Raw genomic sequence first — 13,167 nt, 5'->3', positions numbered from 1 at the left:
ATAGTACCATTTTGTTTTTTGAAACTGCCAATCGGTAAAAGACTGCTTGTTTCCACCTCTGTTGAAACTATTCTTCGATTTCGCTGCTTAGTTTTTTTTTATTCTTCAGCTAGCAGGGGCAGGCAGAGTCTTGCATTTTCGTGCCCTTTTCGGCTGGGGTTTCCCGCCCGACATGGAGGACGGTGCCATTTTGCACACCCTGTATTGATTTTGAATCTCTTACTGCGCTTTCCATAGCCAGTGCTATCTCTAGCACCTTCTTGAAATTCAAACTCACTTCGGACAATAATCTTTTCTGAATAGTGTCTTCATTCAAACCACACACTAAACGATCTCTAAGCATGTCGTTTAGAGGTGTACCAAACTCGCAATGTTCCCTTATCTGCTTCAAATTTGCCGTGTAGCATGCAATTGTCTCACCTGGGGCTCTATTTCGCGAATTAAACCTGAACCTTTGCATCGTGACTGAGGGCTTTGGTTGGAAATGACTCTCCATGAGGTCCACCAATTCATCGAAATTTTTCGAACCTGGTGCTGTCAAACTTCAAATCAAACCATAGGTTTTACTCTCACAGATTCTTAAGAGGATTGCTTGCCTCTTCTCTTCCCCATAATCTTGTTCGCTGAAAAAAGAACGTGAGGCATTCTATGTAATGAGACCAGTCATATCTGGCTGGTTCAAAAGGATTAATTTCCTCAAATTTTGAGAGATCATAACTTCATTTCTAACAGAGTTTGCTACTTACAATTACTGGCTGAGGTACAGTGCCAATTTCTTTCTAACTTGATTTCTTCTATTCAATCCTGTTTTATTCTCGTCGCCAGGGTGGCCGAGTTGTTGTAAGGGTGGCTGAGTTACTACTATTGATAGAGTTGATCTGCAGACACTTCTTAGGTGGAAGCCTTAAGTTTATTTACAATATACTTAGCAGCAACTAAACGTGTGCTTTCAACTCCAACTCAATTCTACACACACTAACTCCTGAGATAGGCCGCGCTACTCTCCTATTGGTTACTACAGCTCATGTGATCTTCCTTAACAAGTATTATTCTTAAAAGTACATTACACACTAAATAAAACCATAATTACTACAAATGTGGAGAGACTTTATAAAATAAACGATACAACTCTAAAGGGGGTGCAAAAGCAGAGAGATATAGGTTTACATGTGCATAAATCATTGAAGGTGGCAGAACAGGTTGAGAGAACAGTTAATAAAACATACAATAACCAGGGTTTAATTAATAGGGCATAGAGTACAAGAGCAAGGAGGCTATGTTGAATTTGTATAAGTCACTTGTTCGGCCTCAGCTATAATATTGCGTCTAGTTCTGGGCGCCGCACTTTAGAAAGGATGTGAAAGCATTAGAGAGGGGTACAGAAAAGGTTTTTGGAAATGGTTCTGGGGATGAGGAATTTCAGTTATGAAGATAGATTGGACAGGTTAGGACTGTTTTCTTTGGAGAAAAGAAGGCTGAGAGGAGATTTGATAGAGGTATGCAAAATCATGGGCGGTCTGGACTGAGTAGATAGGGAGAAACTGTTCCCACTCGTGAAAGGATTGGGAACTCGAGGGCACAGATTTAAAGTAATTAGTAAAAGAAGCAAAAGCGATATGAGGAGAAACTTTCTAACGCAGCGAGTAGTTAAGAGTTTGGAATGCACTGCCTGGGAGTGTGGTGGAGGCAGGTTCAATTGAAACATTCAAAAGGAAATTAGACTGTTATCTGATAAGGAAGAATGCGCAGAATTATGGGACGAAGGTGGGGGATTGGCAATAGGTTGGCAATCGGCCTCCTTCTGCGCTGTTGATTCCTAAATTATGGGATGAGAGGTTTGTCCTATGCGTAGAGAAAACTCTTACTCGTTCGTTCGTGGGATGTGGGCATCGCTGGCTAGGCCCCTTGTGGGGTCTGGAGCCACATGTAGGCCAAACCAGGTGAGTACAGCAGATTTCCTTCCCCAGAGGGCATTTATGAACCAGATGGGTTTTTACAACAATCGACAGCGGTTTCATGGTCATCATTAGACTTTGAATTCCAGATATTTATTGAATTCCACCATCTGCCATGGTGGGATTCGAACCCAAGTCCCCAGAGCATTACCCTGGGTCCCTGGTTTACCAGTCCAGTGGCAATTCCACTACGCTGCCACCTCCCCCCTTGAGTTTAGAAGAATGAGAGGTGACTTAATTAAAATGCAAAAGATTCAGAAAGGGCTTGACAGGATAGCGACTGAGAGGCTATTTCCCCTGGCTGGAGAGTCTAGAACTGGCGGCATAGTCTCAGGATAAGGGAAGATGGCTGTTTTGGACTGAGACAAGAAAGAATTTCTTAACTCGGAGGGTTGTGAATCTTTGGAATTGTTTGTCCCAGAGGGCTGTGGATGCTCAGTTGTAGAGTATATTGAAGATTTAGATGTCCCAGCCTCTAAATGAATTGAGAGATGAGGATTGAGTGGGAGAGTTGAGCTGTGGTCAAAGATTCACCTTGATCTTATTGAATGGCCAAGTAAGCTTGAGGAACTGTATGGCCTACTCCTGCTCCAATTTCTTATGTTCTGCTGATGCTGCTCCTGCTCTTGCTGATCATCATGTTCCTAATCTAAGGTCCAAAATAACACAACATAAGCAGCATCCATGCTGATCTGATAGACCCAATCTAAGTTGTCAAAGATACTTTCAAAGTTGTCAGATTAACTTCTTAGCACAAGTACTATGAACAAAGCCTTTCACACGAACAGGCAAGAAAGCAGCTGATATTTCAGTACTTATTGGGCTATTTCCCTGTCTCAACCCTCTCAGTTGCCTCTATGTTCTTGTCTAGCTTTCACTGGTGATTCCTGGGAAGTTCAGAAAACCTTAGGACCCACAGTTCAATTGCACAAGTCATGTTGATATTGCTGTAATCAAATGATTAACATATTGAAATTGACAGCCTGCCTCCCCTGATGGGATTGGTTGCACCCTGCCTAACACGCCATTTAACAGCCTGACAAGCTGTCAGTTTCTGCTCCCAAATCCATGTGCTCATGCACATTAAAGTTCAGCCCTGGCTAGTTGTTGTAAAATCAATGGGGCCTTTTTGCCCTGCTGTTCCAATCTCCAATCTTCCTCACTGGCTCGTTGCTGCCCCAGTCTAGTTCTGCCCTCTGTTGGCCTCCTGCTATCTGGATTGTTCTGACCAGTAAATATAATTATATAAACTACTGTGTTTTTCTTGCATATAATATATATTTATGCATTAAATAATTTAAAAAACAATGTAAAATGTATTCAGCAGTAATCCTTATTCAGCTGGATCATCCTCCTTTCATTTTGTCTCCACTTTATCCCCTTAAGAAGGCCACCTACAAAAATTCAAAGTGGAAGAAGGTAACCAGACATGGTATTAAAGAGAAATAGAGAAGATGTTTTGCTTTGGCACCAAATAGAAGTGTACATCAGAATTGAGCGCACACTAGCCCATGCTTTTCCATTCATTGAAATTAACAGATCATTAGCTGGGGTGCACAATTTTCTGATATGTACTAAAGTGAAAATTTCCACCTAGCATACCTAAACGACTTTCCCATTTGAGAAAGTAACAATTCATATTTCTAATTGGTCAAACTTTTTCATTCAAAATTTAAGGATGCCCAAAGCAGGCATTTTATTTTAGTAGGTATGGCATAATCAAATGTTTTGGTTAAAAGCTGATTGAACAGGTGATGAGATCAAGGAGCTACTTGTGAAATAGATGCATTATATGTTCTTCCGGACATTTAACAAAAACAGTTTAAAGAAAGACTCATGTGGAAGTAGCAGTGGACATACAGAAGTAGGTCAAATGTTATTGTTTACACAAAAAAATTGATAGCGCATTTGTTTATTGCAATAGTATACCAAAGCAAATGCTGCTTAAATTGTCAAATTTCTTATTTTTGTTAAACTTTATGTAGCTACAATTTGAAAGGCTTGAATTTTAGAAAACTCATTTTTTTCTTACAGGTTTCTAAAGCCCATGGGGGTGCAAATGCCCATAAACAAGTGGCCTACTTATGGGCTAAGAGCCTGGGAGGAGAGTCTGCGGTTAAGTTACTAAATAAGTTTGGTCTTCTAGAAACAGCAATTGACTATGCAGCTGATAACTGGTGAGATACACTTCAACAGAAATGACAATTTAAAATAATTTCACTTTAAATTATAATTTCCATCTTTCCTTCCTATGTCATGCCCTGGCTGACAATAGCTAACATACTTAATTGGGATGGATACACCCAACTTAATCAGAGCAAAACCCTGAAGCATTGGAGATAATTGGTAAACACATTATCACACACAGCTCACTTGGGCAACCTATCCTACGTTTAAAAGCAGCAGCAGAGAGATTTAGATCCCAAGACCCCTCCCTAGGGGAAGATATCTCCTGAACTTCTGCTCAAGAACTGTTGACCCTGTAACTCTATCTGATCACTCACAGCTCTGTGCATCATCCTGTGTGATCCCCTCTGACTTATACTCAGCAGACATTAGAATGTATGTCTTTGAGCTGGTGTTTGTTTGGGAGAAGTGGAATGTAGTGCTATGCTGAGAGAACAGGATAGGTGTCAGATGAAATTTAATTTGTAGGACCTGAGGTATTGCATTTTGAGAGGAGGAATCAGAGAAGAAATATACACAAAATGGTAAAACTTTAAAACTGAATAGTGGAGCAGAGTGAGTTAGAGCTCAAATTTGTAAACTTAAGAATGGAAAGGCGAGTTGATAAAGATGCCTTTTTATAAGAAAAAAGGAATGTGGAATTCTATGTTTCATAAATGGAGGCACTGAGTACAAATGCAAGGCGGCAATGTAAAACTTATACAAATTATTGATTGGACCTCAGCTATAATATTGTGTCCAGTTTTGGGTGCTTCACTTTCAGTGAAATGTTAGAGTGATGGAAAGGGTGTAGAAGAGATTCACTCCAATGCTAAGGATAAGAGGCTTCAGTTATGAAGAGAAACTATCAAAATAGGATTATTTTCATTAAGGCAAAGAAGCTGAAGAGGAGATCCATTAAAGCTGTTCAGCATTATGAGGTTTTGATGAGGTGAATTGTGGACAGAGGCCATAAATTTAAGATCGTCAAAGGGAGAGGTTAAAATATTTTTTTTATGTAATATGTTATTAGGGCATGGAAATGCCTTACCAGAAAAAGTGGTGAAAGCAGAATCCATAATTGCTTTTACAAGGCAAGTGGGTAAATATTTGAAAAAAAAACACACAAAAAAGTTTGGGAAATGGGATTAAGTTGATAGCTGTTTTAGAGAGTGAGCACAGACATGATGGGCATATTTACCTTCTGTGCTGTAAATTTCCTGATTCCAAAATTCAGCTCATTTATTGCAATTCATAGTTTCTATGGAAAATCAAGAAACCATGTAGGTACACACGCAATAATCACTTACACTATGGCAAAATTCTGTTTCAGCTCTTTCGACTTCGCTTTTGAACTGTCACGATTGTCAATGAAAAATAAAATCCCAGATATACATCTGAAGCATGCAATGTATCTGGAAGATGAGGTAAATGGTTACTTTTCTTTCTGGGTATTCAATTAATTTCAGGTCTGCTAGCACATCTGGATCCCATTTTTGATTGTGTTTGTAACATGGCATAAAGAGCTTGATCTAATGCTATAAATCAGATGGCTGAAGTAAAAAGTATTGTCAGTTCTGTCAACTAAAATACACCTAAGAGATTAAAAAGTCCAAAATTATTTAATATTATGTTACTTACTGACTTTTTCATTTTTTTGAAGTTTGATTTTGCATGCTTGCAATTGGGCATGGATTGCCTATGATTATGGTTAATACATTTCTAACTTATTAGCTGTTGGTGAGAGGAAAATAACATCCCATTATTTTTATTTCTGGATTAAATCCATACTTAAGTACCCAGAATTATTGCAGTTTATTGGTGTTTTCCTTAAACTTTTGATTATATTGCATCAGAAAATATCATTATAGGAATAAATTGAAAGCATATGAAACAAATTTAATAGGAAGGAAACGAGTGGGTCTGACATTTTCTTGGACTACCTACAGAGCATCACTAATCAATCAACCATTTCAAAAATACTTGCAAATCTTGTATAAATGAATGGAAACATTTCATTTGAAGAAATTGAATAATGACAAATGCAGGAACATTTTGCAGGAATGTTAAGTTCTGCTAATTTTTGAGTGCTAAATTTATCATATTTCATGTTTGTAGGGTAAATTTCTAGAGGCAGAAGTTGAATTTGTTAAAGCAGGAAAGTCAAAGGAGGCTGTCCTCATGTGAGTCTTTCTTTTATAATAAATAGTATATAATATAAAAACAGAAAATGCTGGAAAAACTGAGCAGGTCTGACAGCATCTGTGAAGAAGGGTCATCCAAACTCGAAACGTTAACTCTGTTTCTCTCTCCACAGATGCTGTCAGACCTTCTGAGCATTTCCAGCATTTTCTGTTTTTATTTCAGATTTCCAGCACCTGCAGTATTTTGCTTTTACCTGAGACTTTCTTTTGTTGGATACCTGATTATGTAAACTGATACTTTTGTGTAATTTAACGTCCAGTTTACTTTTGAAAGGTATGTACATAACCAGGATTGGGATGCAGCCCAAAGGGTGGCGGAGGCTCATGACACAGACAGCGTAGCTGACGTCTTGGTTGGCCAGGCACGCTTTGCCTTTGACCAGAAAGAATATCAAAAGGCTGAGGCTTTCCTTCTGAGGGCTCAAAGACCAGAATTGGCTGTCAAATATTACAAGGTCAGAATTATTTTTTTGTCATCACTGATTCATCAATGAAAACCATACTGAAATTTAGCTGGGAGTGCCAGTAGCTCGTGACGGAGGTAATCTTGTAAGTCCCATTGGTAAAGTATGATTGTTTCATATGTAAACATTCTTTGTTTAACTTATGAATTTAGGAATTTAAGACAGTAACTTGAACCTGAAAAATATAAGCAGTACATCTTTCTAGCGTGTGAAATCAAAGAATTGGTACAAAGAGTTACCCACGTTTATCCGACAAACAGCAGGACATGTCTTATTTTGTTTTTATGGATCATCATTGAAAAATAAATGTTCACTCTGCTCTTCTTGAAAATAGTGCATGGGATCTCTTATGTCCACCTGAAAGGCAGACAGGGTCTCAGTTTAACATCTCATCTGAAAGATGGTACCTCCAACAGTGCAGCACTCGCTCAGTACTGCACTGAGGTGTCACCCTAGATTTTTGTGCTCAGTAGGGCTTGAACCCACAACCTTCTGACTCAGACAAGACCAGTTGAACCACAGCTGACACCAAAAATAAATAAAAACCAAAGATTGTGTTTTCAATGTGTTAAAACCATTTTTACTTAATTTGTTTGTTACAGGAAGTCGCAATGTGGAGTGATGCAATTAGAATTTGTAAAGAATATATCCCTAACAAGCTGGAACAACTCCAGGAAGAATATGAACAGGAAGCAATTAAGAAAGGAACAAAGTGAGCAAATTACCTGTATGAAGTGAAAATGCTTCTATTTGTAATTATAAAGGTTATTACCAGTTGGGTGGCTGTAAAAAAAAAACAGGATATCTTCAAATCTTAGGAGGAAGAATCTATAAACTATGATTATGATTTTTTGCTATAGAAGTGTTGGTTATAAACACCCTGAGAGGGAAAATTAACGCTGTAACTTTTTCCTTCCAGTTTTACCACCTTTTCCTGCTGAGAGAATTGCTCATGACTTGTTTGAAGGCCTTTGCTAATGCTAATCTGAACCAAGATGCAAGTGAGAATAGTCATAGGAGACCCCATCCACTGATATTTTTTTCTGCCTCCCCTCATTTGACTCACCACTTGATTTTTCCATTTCTACCTTAAAAGGCATTTCTTAATGCTTAAATGGTAAAACAATTGAAAATATAAAACATTCATAAAATCTCATTTAGATGCCCACTAACTGCAGAAATCTTTCACAGTTCAGTAGCCGTGTTCAACGTGAATCCTATGCATGCCATGTTGCAGAACATTGCAAACAGGCGAAGAAGCCCCATGCCAGTGATCCTCTGCCTCTTAAATGTACAGGCGACTAGTTTGGTTCAACCTGGGAATTATTCAGCAGGTGGTTTCCTGAATTGCCTACAGGATATCCAGCCTAAATAAGGTGTTATGAAATTTAGAAAAAGTAACTAATTATAAAGTTAGAGTCTATAGCATTTGGGACAAAAATTCTAAAATGAAGTCCCTGGTCCAAATTGCACCTTTGTAGATTTTGCATGCTTCTTTGAACCATACATATTTCATAAAATAATGTGACACCCATGCAGTGATTGTTCTTCATTATATGCACTTTTTCACATATGTAGTTCAGCCATTGGGCTTGCTGACAATTTTTATGATGAGCAGAAATTGGATTGACATAACTAATGTATTTTGCAAAATTTTAAATATATTGATTTTCTGCACTCATTCATAACTATATCATATAATCACAGAGCAGAAACAACTTGTATCATTCATTCCCTGCAAAGCACTGAACTGTTCATTTAAGCATTAACATATTTTCTATCGTGTTGACCTAACTCTTGATTTCATAATTGTATCTCACAGGGGAGTAGAAGGAATAGTTGAACAGGCCAGAGAATGGGAGCAATCAGGAGAATATGTCAGGGCTGTGGAATGTTACCTTAAAGTCAAAGAGACGAATAATCTGGCTCTAATGGAGAAATGCTGGATGAAGGTAAGATGTGTGCTTCAAATGTTGCATTTGCATCAAGAGAAAAGCAACTCTTTAGGGCAGAATTTTGAGGTCGGCATGCGGGTGCGCAGCAGACCTGATTGGACACGAAATTGCACGGGATGACGTCAGGCTAGTGACCCGATGTCATCCCATGCTCGTGTGATATTTAAGTCGGTGGGTGTGCGCAAAAGTCGGAAGCGCACCTGCTGAAAATTAAGAGGCCAATTAGTGCAATTAAAGTTGTAATTGTCTCCGATTTTTCGTGGTCAGTCCAACCTTACAGTTGGCAGATGGGCGAATCGGCCAGGCAGACTTTGCCTTTTTCACGGAACCTCATCCAAGGGCGGGATGAGGTTTCCATTATTAAATAAGGAAAAATGTAAGGACAGTATTTTCATTGTGTACATGTTCGGGTGACTGACTGTGATGCGTGGACGTTTTTTTCAGAATTTAAAAAACTTACTTTATTGGATTTAAAGTCTTCAGCTCCCTGAGGCAGCTCTCTGCCTCTTCGGGGAGCTTTCATTCAGCGTTGCCCATGCCTGCACCTGCATCAGCGTCCAGCCTCCTCCTGCCCCAGCAACGCTGAGCATTTCAGAGCGTGCTTCACGCTGGCTGGTTGTTAATTGGCGACAGCGTGAAATCACGGTCGGGGGCCAATTGCACCTGCACGGCAACCTAAAAATCCTGCCCTTAGTTGAAATAGATCCAATAGCTGTTGCCTATCAAAATGTTCCCTAGACTACCAGATGCCAAATACCAGAACACAAGTATCTTCCCTTGGAGAATTCTTCACAGTAGTGAATGGCTGCTTTACTAATCATTGAATGAACTGCAGTATGCACATGATAAAAGAATTCAATATCATGGTTTTGAGACTTCTAAATTTTAAATACATGCAGGAAATGCAGAAAGCTTACCCGCAATCAGACGACTGCATTATTTTTAGTAGATTATTCAATTTGATGAATGAGTAGTTGTCTGACCACCAGAAATAGACATTGGGCTGAATTTTCCCAGAATTGCACTAAATGCGGTAGCAGGTGGATAAAATGGAGTCCTACCCGCCGATGAAAATGGTGGGTTTTCACGCCGTATCTTCCTGCGCCCACCTCATTATATATTCACTCCTGCAAAACACACTGTTTCCACGGCGGGCGGGCTCTCATTCGCCTGCTCGCCATCACCCCGCTGTTGCGTCACGCCAGCCGCCATCTTTAAAAGGCAGCCGCCAGCAAAGCGCTCATTGCCACCAGCTCATCACCGCTGCCTGGGAGACATGGCCAGCAAAGTGCTCATCGCCACCAGCTCACCACCGCTGCCCGGAGACATGGCCAGCAAAGGCAAAAAGACCCCCGCTTCAACGACGGCTCCCTCAAGCGACTGCTGGATGCCGTGGCGGCCCGCCGGGATGTGCTCTACCCTCGCTCTTGCCACAGGTTGGGCAGCAATGTCACCAACCCGGCTTGGGAGGCGGTGGTCAGTGCGAACGCCCTACAGAGTAGGACAGCCACCCAGTGCCGCAAAAGGATGAATGATCTCCTCCGTTCCGCCAGGGTAAGTCACTCTTTTCATCATTCCCAACTCTCTCACTCACAAACTCATCACACATCCACAGGGCCCTCACTCATTCCAGTGCAAGGGACATCACCATTCGCTCTTGTCACACACACCTTGCCCTCATCCTGTCCATGGGACCACTCACCACCCACACAGGCCAGGCATACTCATCATCTGGCCCGGCAGGTGTCCCGATACGCTCTCCCCATCTCTATCCATGCAGGACAAACTGGCTCATAACAGGGGGGAAAGGTCGCAGACAGGTGGAGGGATGCCGGAAATCAAAGTTCTGACAGCATTTGAAAACAGAGCCATCCAGCTGGCCGGCGATGACTGTGCTGACGGTGAGGCCAGCGCTGCTCTACCAAGTGAGGATCTCCCCTTATCTCCTCTTGCTTCCGCAGGCACATCTGGGAAGCAGCCGATGGAGTCCACAACCCAGAGCCTCCAAGCAAGCTCCGAAGAAAACTCTGAAGAAGAATCTGAAGGCACCCTCCCTGAAGTACCATCACAGCGCTCACCCACACCCTGCACCAGCGCAGAGACACACACCTCGGTGGGACCTAGCTTTAGAGTTGCCTTGGGACCACAATCTGGTGAGCACATCGCACTTTCTAATCCACAGCAGGTGAAGGCAGGGACTTCCCAGGTCCCCGGCACTCGGAGGACTGCTGGAGGCCAGAACGTTGCTGAGTCCGAGTCAGATGATGAGCCTCTGGACTTGGTCATGTCACAGTTGCTGGAGCTGCAAAGGCAAGCTCGGGAACATCAAGAAGGGATGTCCGCTGATCTACGGGGACACCTCACCTCATGTCGTCATCATCCTCCACAAATCTGGCAGCTATGACAGCCTCCCAAGTGCACCTGCCTCGTCTAGCCAGTGCGAGAGCCTCATACCCGGCATCATCACCACCGAGGACCCCCTCACCCTCATCCCCATCAGTGTCCTCCTCATTGGAGGAGACCTCTAGCTCCTCCATCTCCTCCTCAGCCAGCTCCTCACCCCGTTGTTGTGCCAGGTTGTAAAGGGCGCATCAGACGACGATGATGTGTGACCCCCTCTGCGGACTGTATTGCAGGGCTCCACCAGACTGGTCCAGGCACTGGAATCACATTTTCAGCATCCCGATGGTCTGCTCCACCAAATTGCAGCACGAGCCTCATTATGGCGTCGCTCTGCTGCGGTCTGAGGCCGCCACATGGTGTCATCAGCCAAGGCCTCTGTGGGTAGCCCTTGTCCCCAAGGAGCCAATCCTGCAGCCTTTGTGGACCCTGGAAGACTGCAGGGATCTGTGAGTGACTCAGGATGTAGGCATCGTGCACACTCCCTGGAAACTGTGCGCATACCTGCAGGATGCGTTTCTGGTGGTCGCACACCAGCTGCACATTCAGTGAGTGGAAGCCGTTGTGGTTGATGAAGTCCATCGAGTGTAGCGATGGAGACCTGAGTGCCACGTGAGTGCAGTCAATCACACCCTGCACCTGTGGGAATCCCGAGATCAGGGTGAATCCAATGGCCCTTGCATCCTGGCTGTCCCAGTCCTGGCGAAATGCACAAAGTTGTTGCCATGGAGAAGATGCATCCGTGACCTCATAGATGTATTTGTGGGTGATGGATTGTGAAATCCCACAGAGGTCACCTGTGGAGCCCTGAAAAGAGCCACTGGCATAGAAATTGAGCACCACAATCACTTTCACAGCCACTGGCAGTGGATGCCCTCCATGTCCCCTTGGCGACAAGTCCTGCAGTAAGTGGCAGATGTGAGCCACCAGGTCCCTAGACATGCGCAGTCATCGGTGACACTGGTTCTCAGTCATCTGCAGGAATGGCAGGCAGCATCTATAGACCCTGGGTGTCACTAGGCACTGACCAGCCACGGCTCGCTGTCACTCCTGGGCAGCGGGTGTGGGAGCCCCTGCTGCCCCTTCATGAGGTTGCTGCTCCTGACTTTACGCGGCCAGGTGTCTCAGTCGTTCTCTCCTCCGTCTTCTACACTCTCTGTAGACCAGGCACACAGCTATGTCACCAGGATCCATGATCCTGATATGGTCCTCCTGCAGCATGAAAGAGTGAGAGATGTGGTTATCATGGCTGTACTTATCACCTTTCTTGGCCCGGTGTGACCACCCCTTAATGCTTCCTGGACAGTGCTGGTCACCCCTCAGATGGCCATAGATGAGTGCGCTGCATGGCTGCCCTGTCAACCTGTGACTTGGTGTCACTGGTCCAAACCAGGATGCTGAGGTTGCAAGGGGCTGTGAACACCTCCAGCAGTGACTGTTACATGGCCAGTGTTAGTGAGGAGATTGTACAACATGTGCAATCCAACTGCTCCCCTGTCCAATAAAGTGGTGGCGGACTCGAAGTCTGTGCCAGGGGGTGGGGGGTATGGTATGGAGTGCTTGGTGGCCCTTTGGTGCCTCCGCGTTGCTTGCATGGGGGGCCAGGCTGGGAGCCTGACCCCAATCATATCACTGTGGCTGCGTCTGATCTGTCACAGTTGCTGAGGCCTGGTCAGTTTATACAGGTGTCCATAATGTGTGGCTACTTCCCTCACTTACCCTGCTCCTCACCTGTGTGCGGGATGGAGTGCCAGGCTAGCACTTGACACCCCCTTCAACCAGCAGTTGCCTCCGAGACTGGCCAGCACTTGCCTCCCGACGCCCCCCACTCCTTAGCAGTCATCTGCGGGGCCAGGTATCAGTTACCCCCGCCACCCCTGAGGCCATCTCTCACCTCAGTTCCCCCAAAGTGAAGGCCGCCAAGTGCACGTTGCCTGTGTGCTGTTGTGAAACACATTGTGTTTTCCGGCCGGTGTGGACAGACGATACAGCGGGACTCCAAGAGCCTGGCGGGATGGCCTTT

General features: G+C 43.6%; 1 protein-coding gene across 2 annotated transcripts in view; it reads left to right on the top strand.

Annotated features, from left to right (window-relative positions):
- The window catches only part of ift172 (intraflagellar transport 172), a 158,196-nt gene that overhangs the window by 106,194 nt on the left and 38,835 nt on the right, over positions 1–13,167 (top strand). For both annotated transcript variants that reach the window (XM_078541428.1, XM_078541427.1), the window contains 6 exons: positions 3,990–4,132; positions 5,455–5,548; positions 6,240–6,304; positions 6,600–6,780; positions 7,392–7,501; positions 8,612–8,741. In XM_078541428.1, coding sequence (XP_078397554.1) covers positions 3,990–4,132; positions 5,455–5,548; positions 6,240–6,304; positions 6,600–6,780; positions 7,392–7,501; positions 8,612–8,741 — 723 coding nt within the window. The remainder of the gene's footprint in view (positions 1–3,989; positions 4,133–5,454; positions 5,549–6,239; positions 6,305–6,599; positions 6,781–7,391; positions 7,502–8,611; positions 8,742–13,167) is intronic.

This window comes from Cetorhinus maximus, chromosome 5 (assembly GCF_964194155.1).
Source record: "Cetorhinus maximus chromosome 5, sCetMax3.hap1.1, whole genome shotgun sequence".
Lineage (NCBI taxonomy): Eukaryota > Metazoa > Chordata > Chondrichthyes > Lamniformes > Cetorhinidae > Cetorhinus > Cetorhinus maximus.
This window is presented reverse-complemented; position numbering and strand designations above follow the sequence as displayed.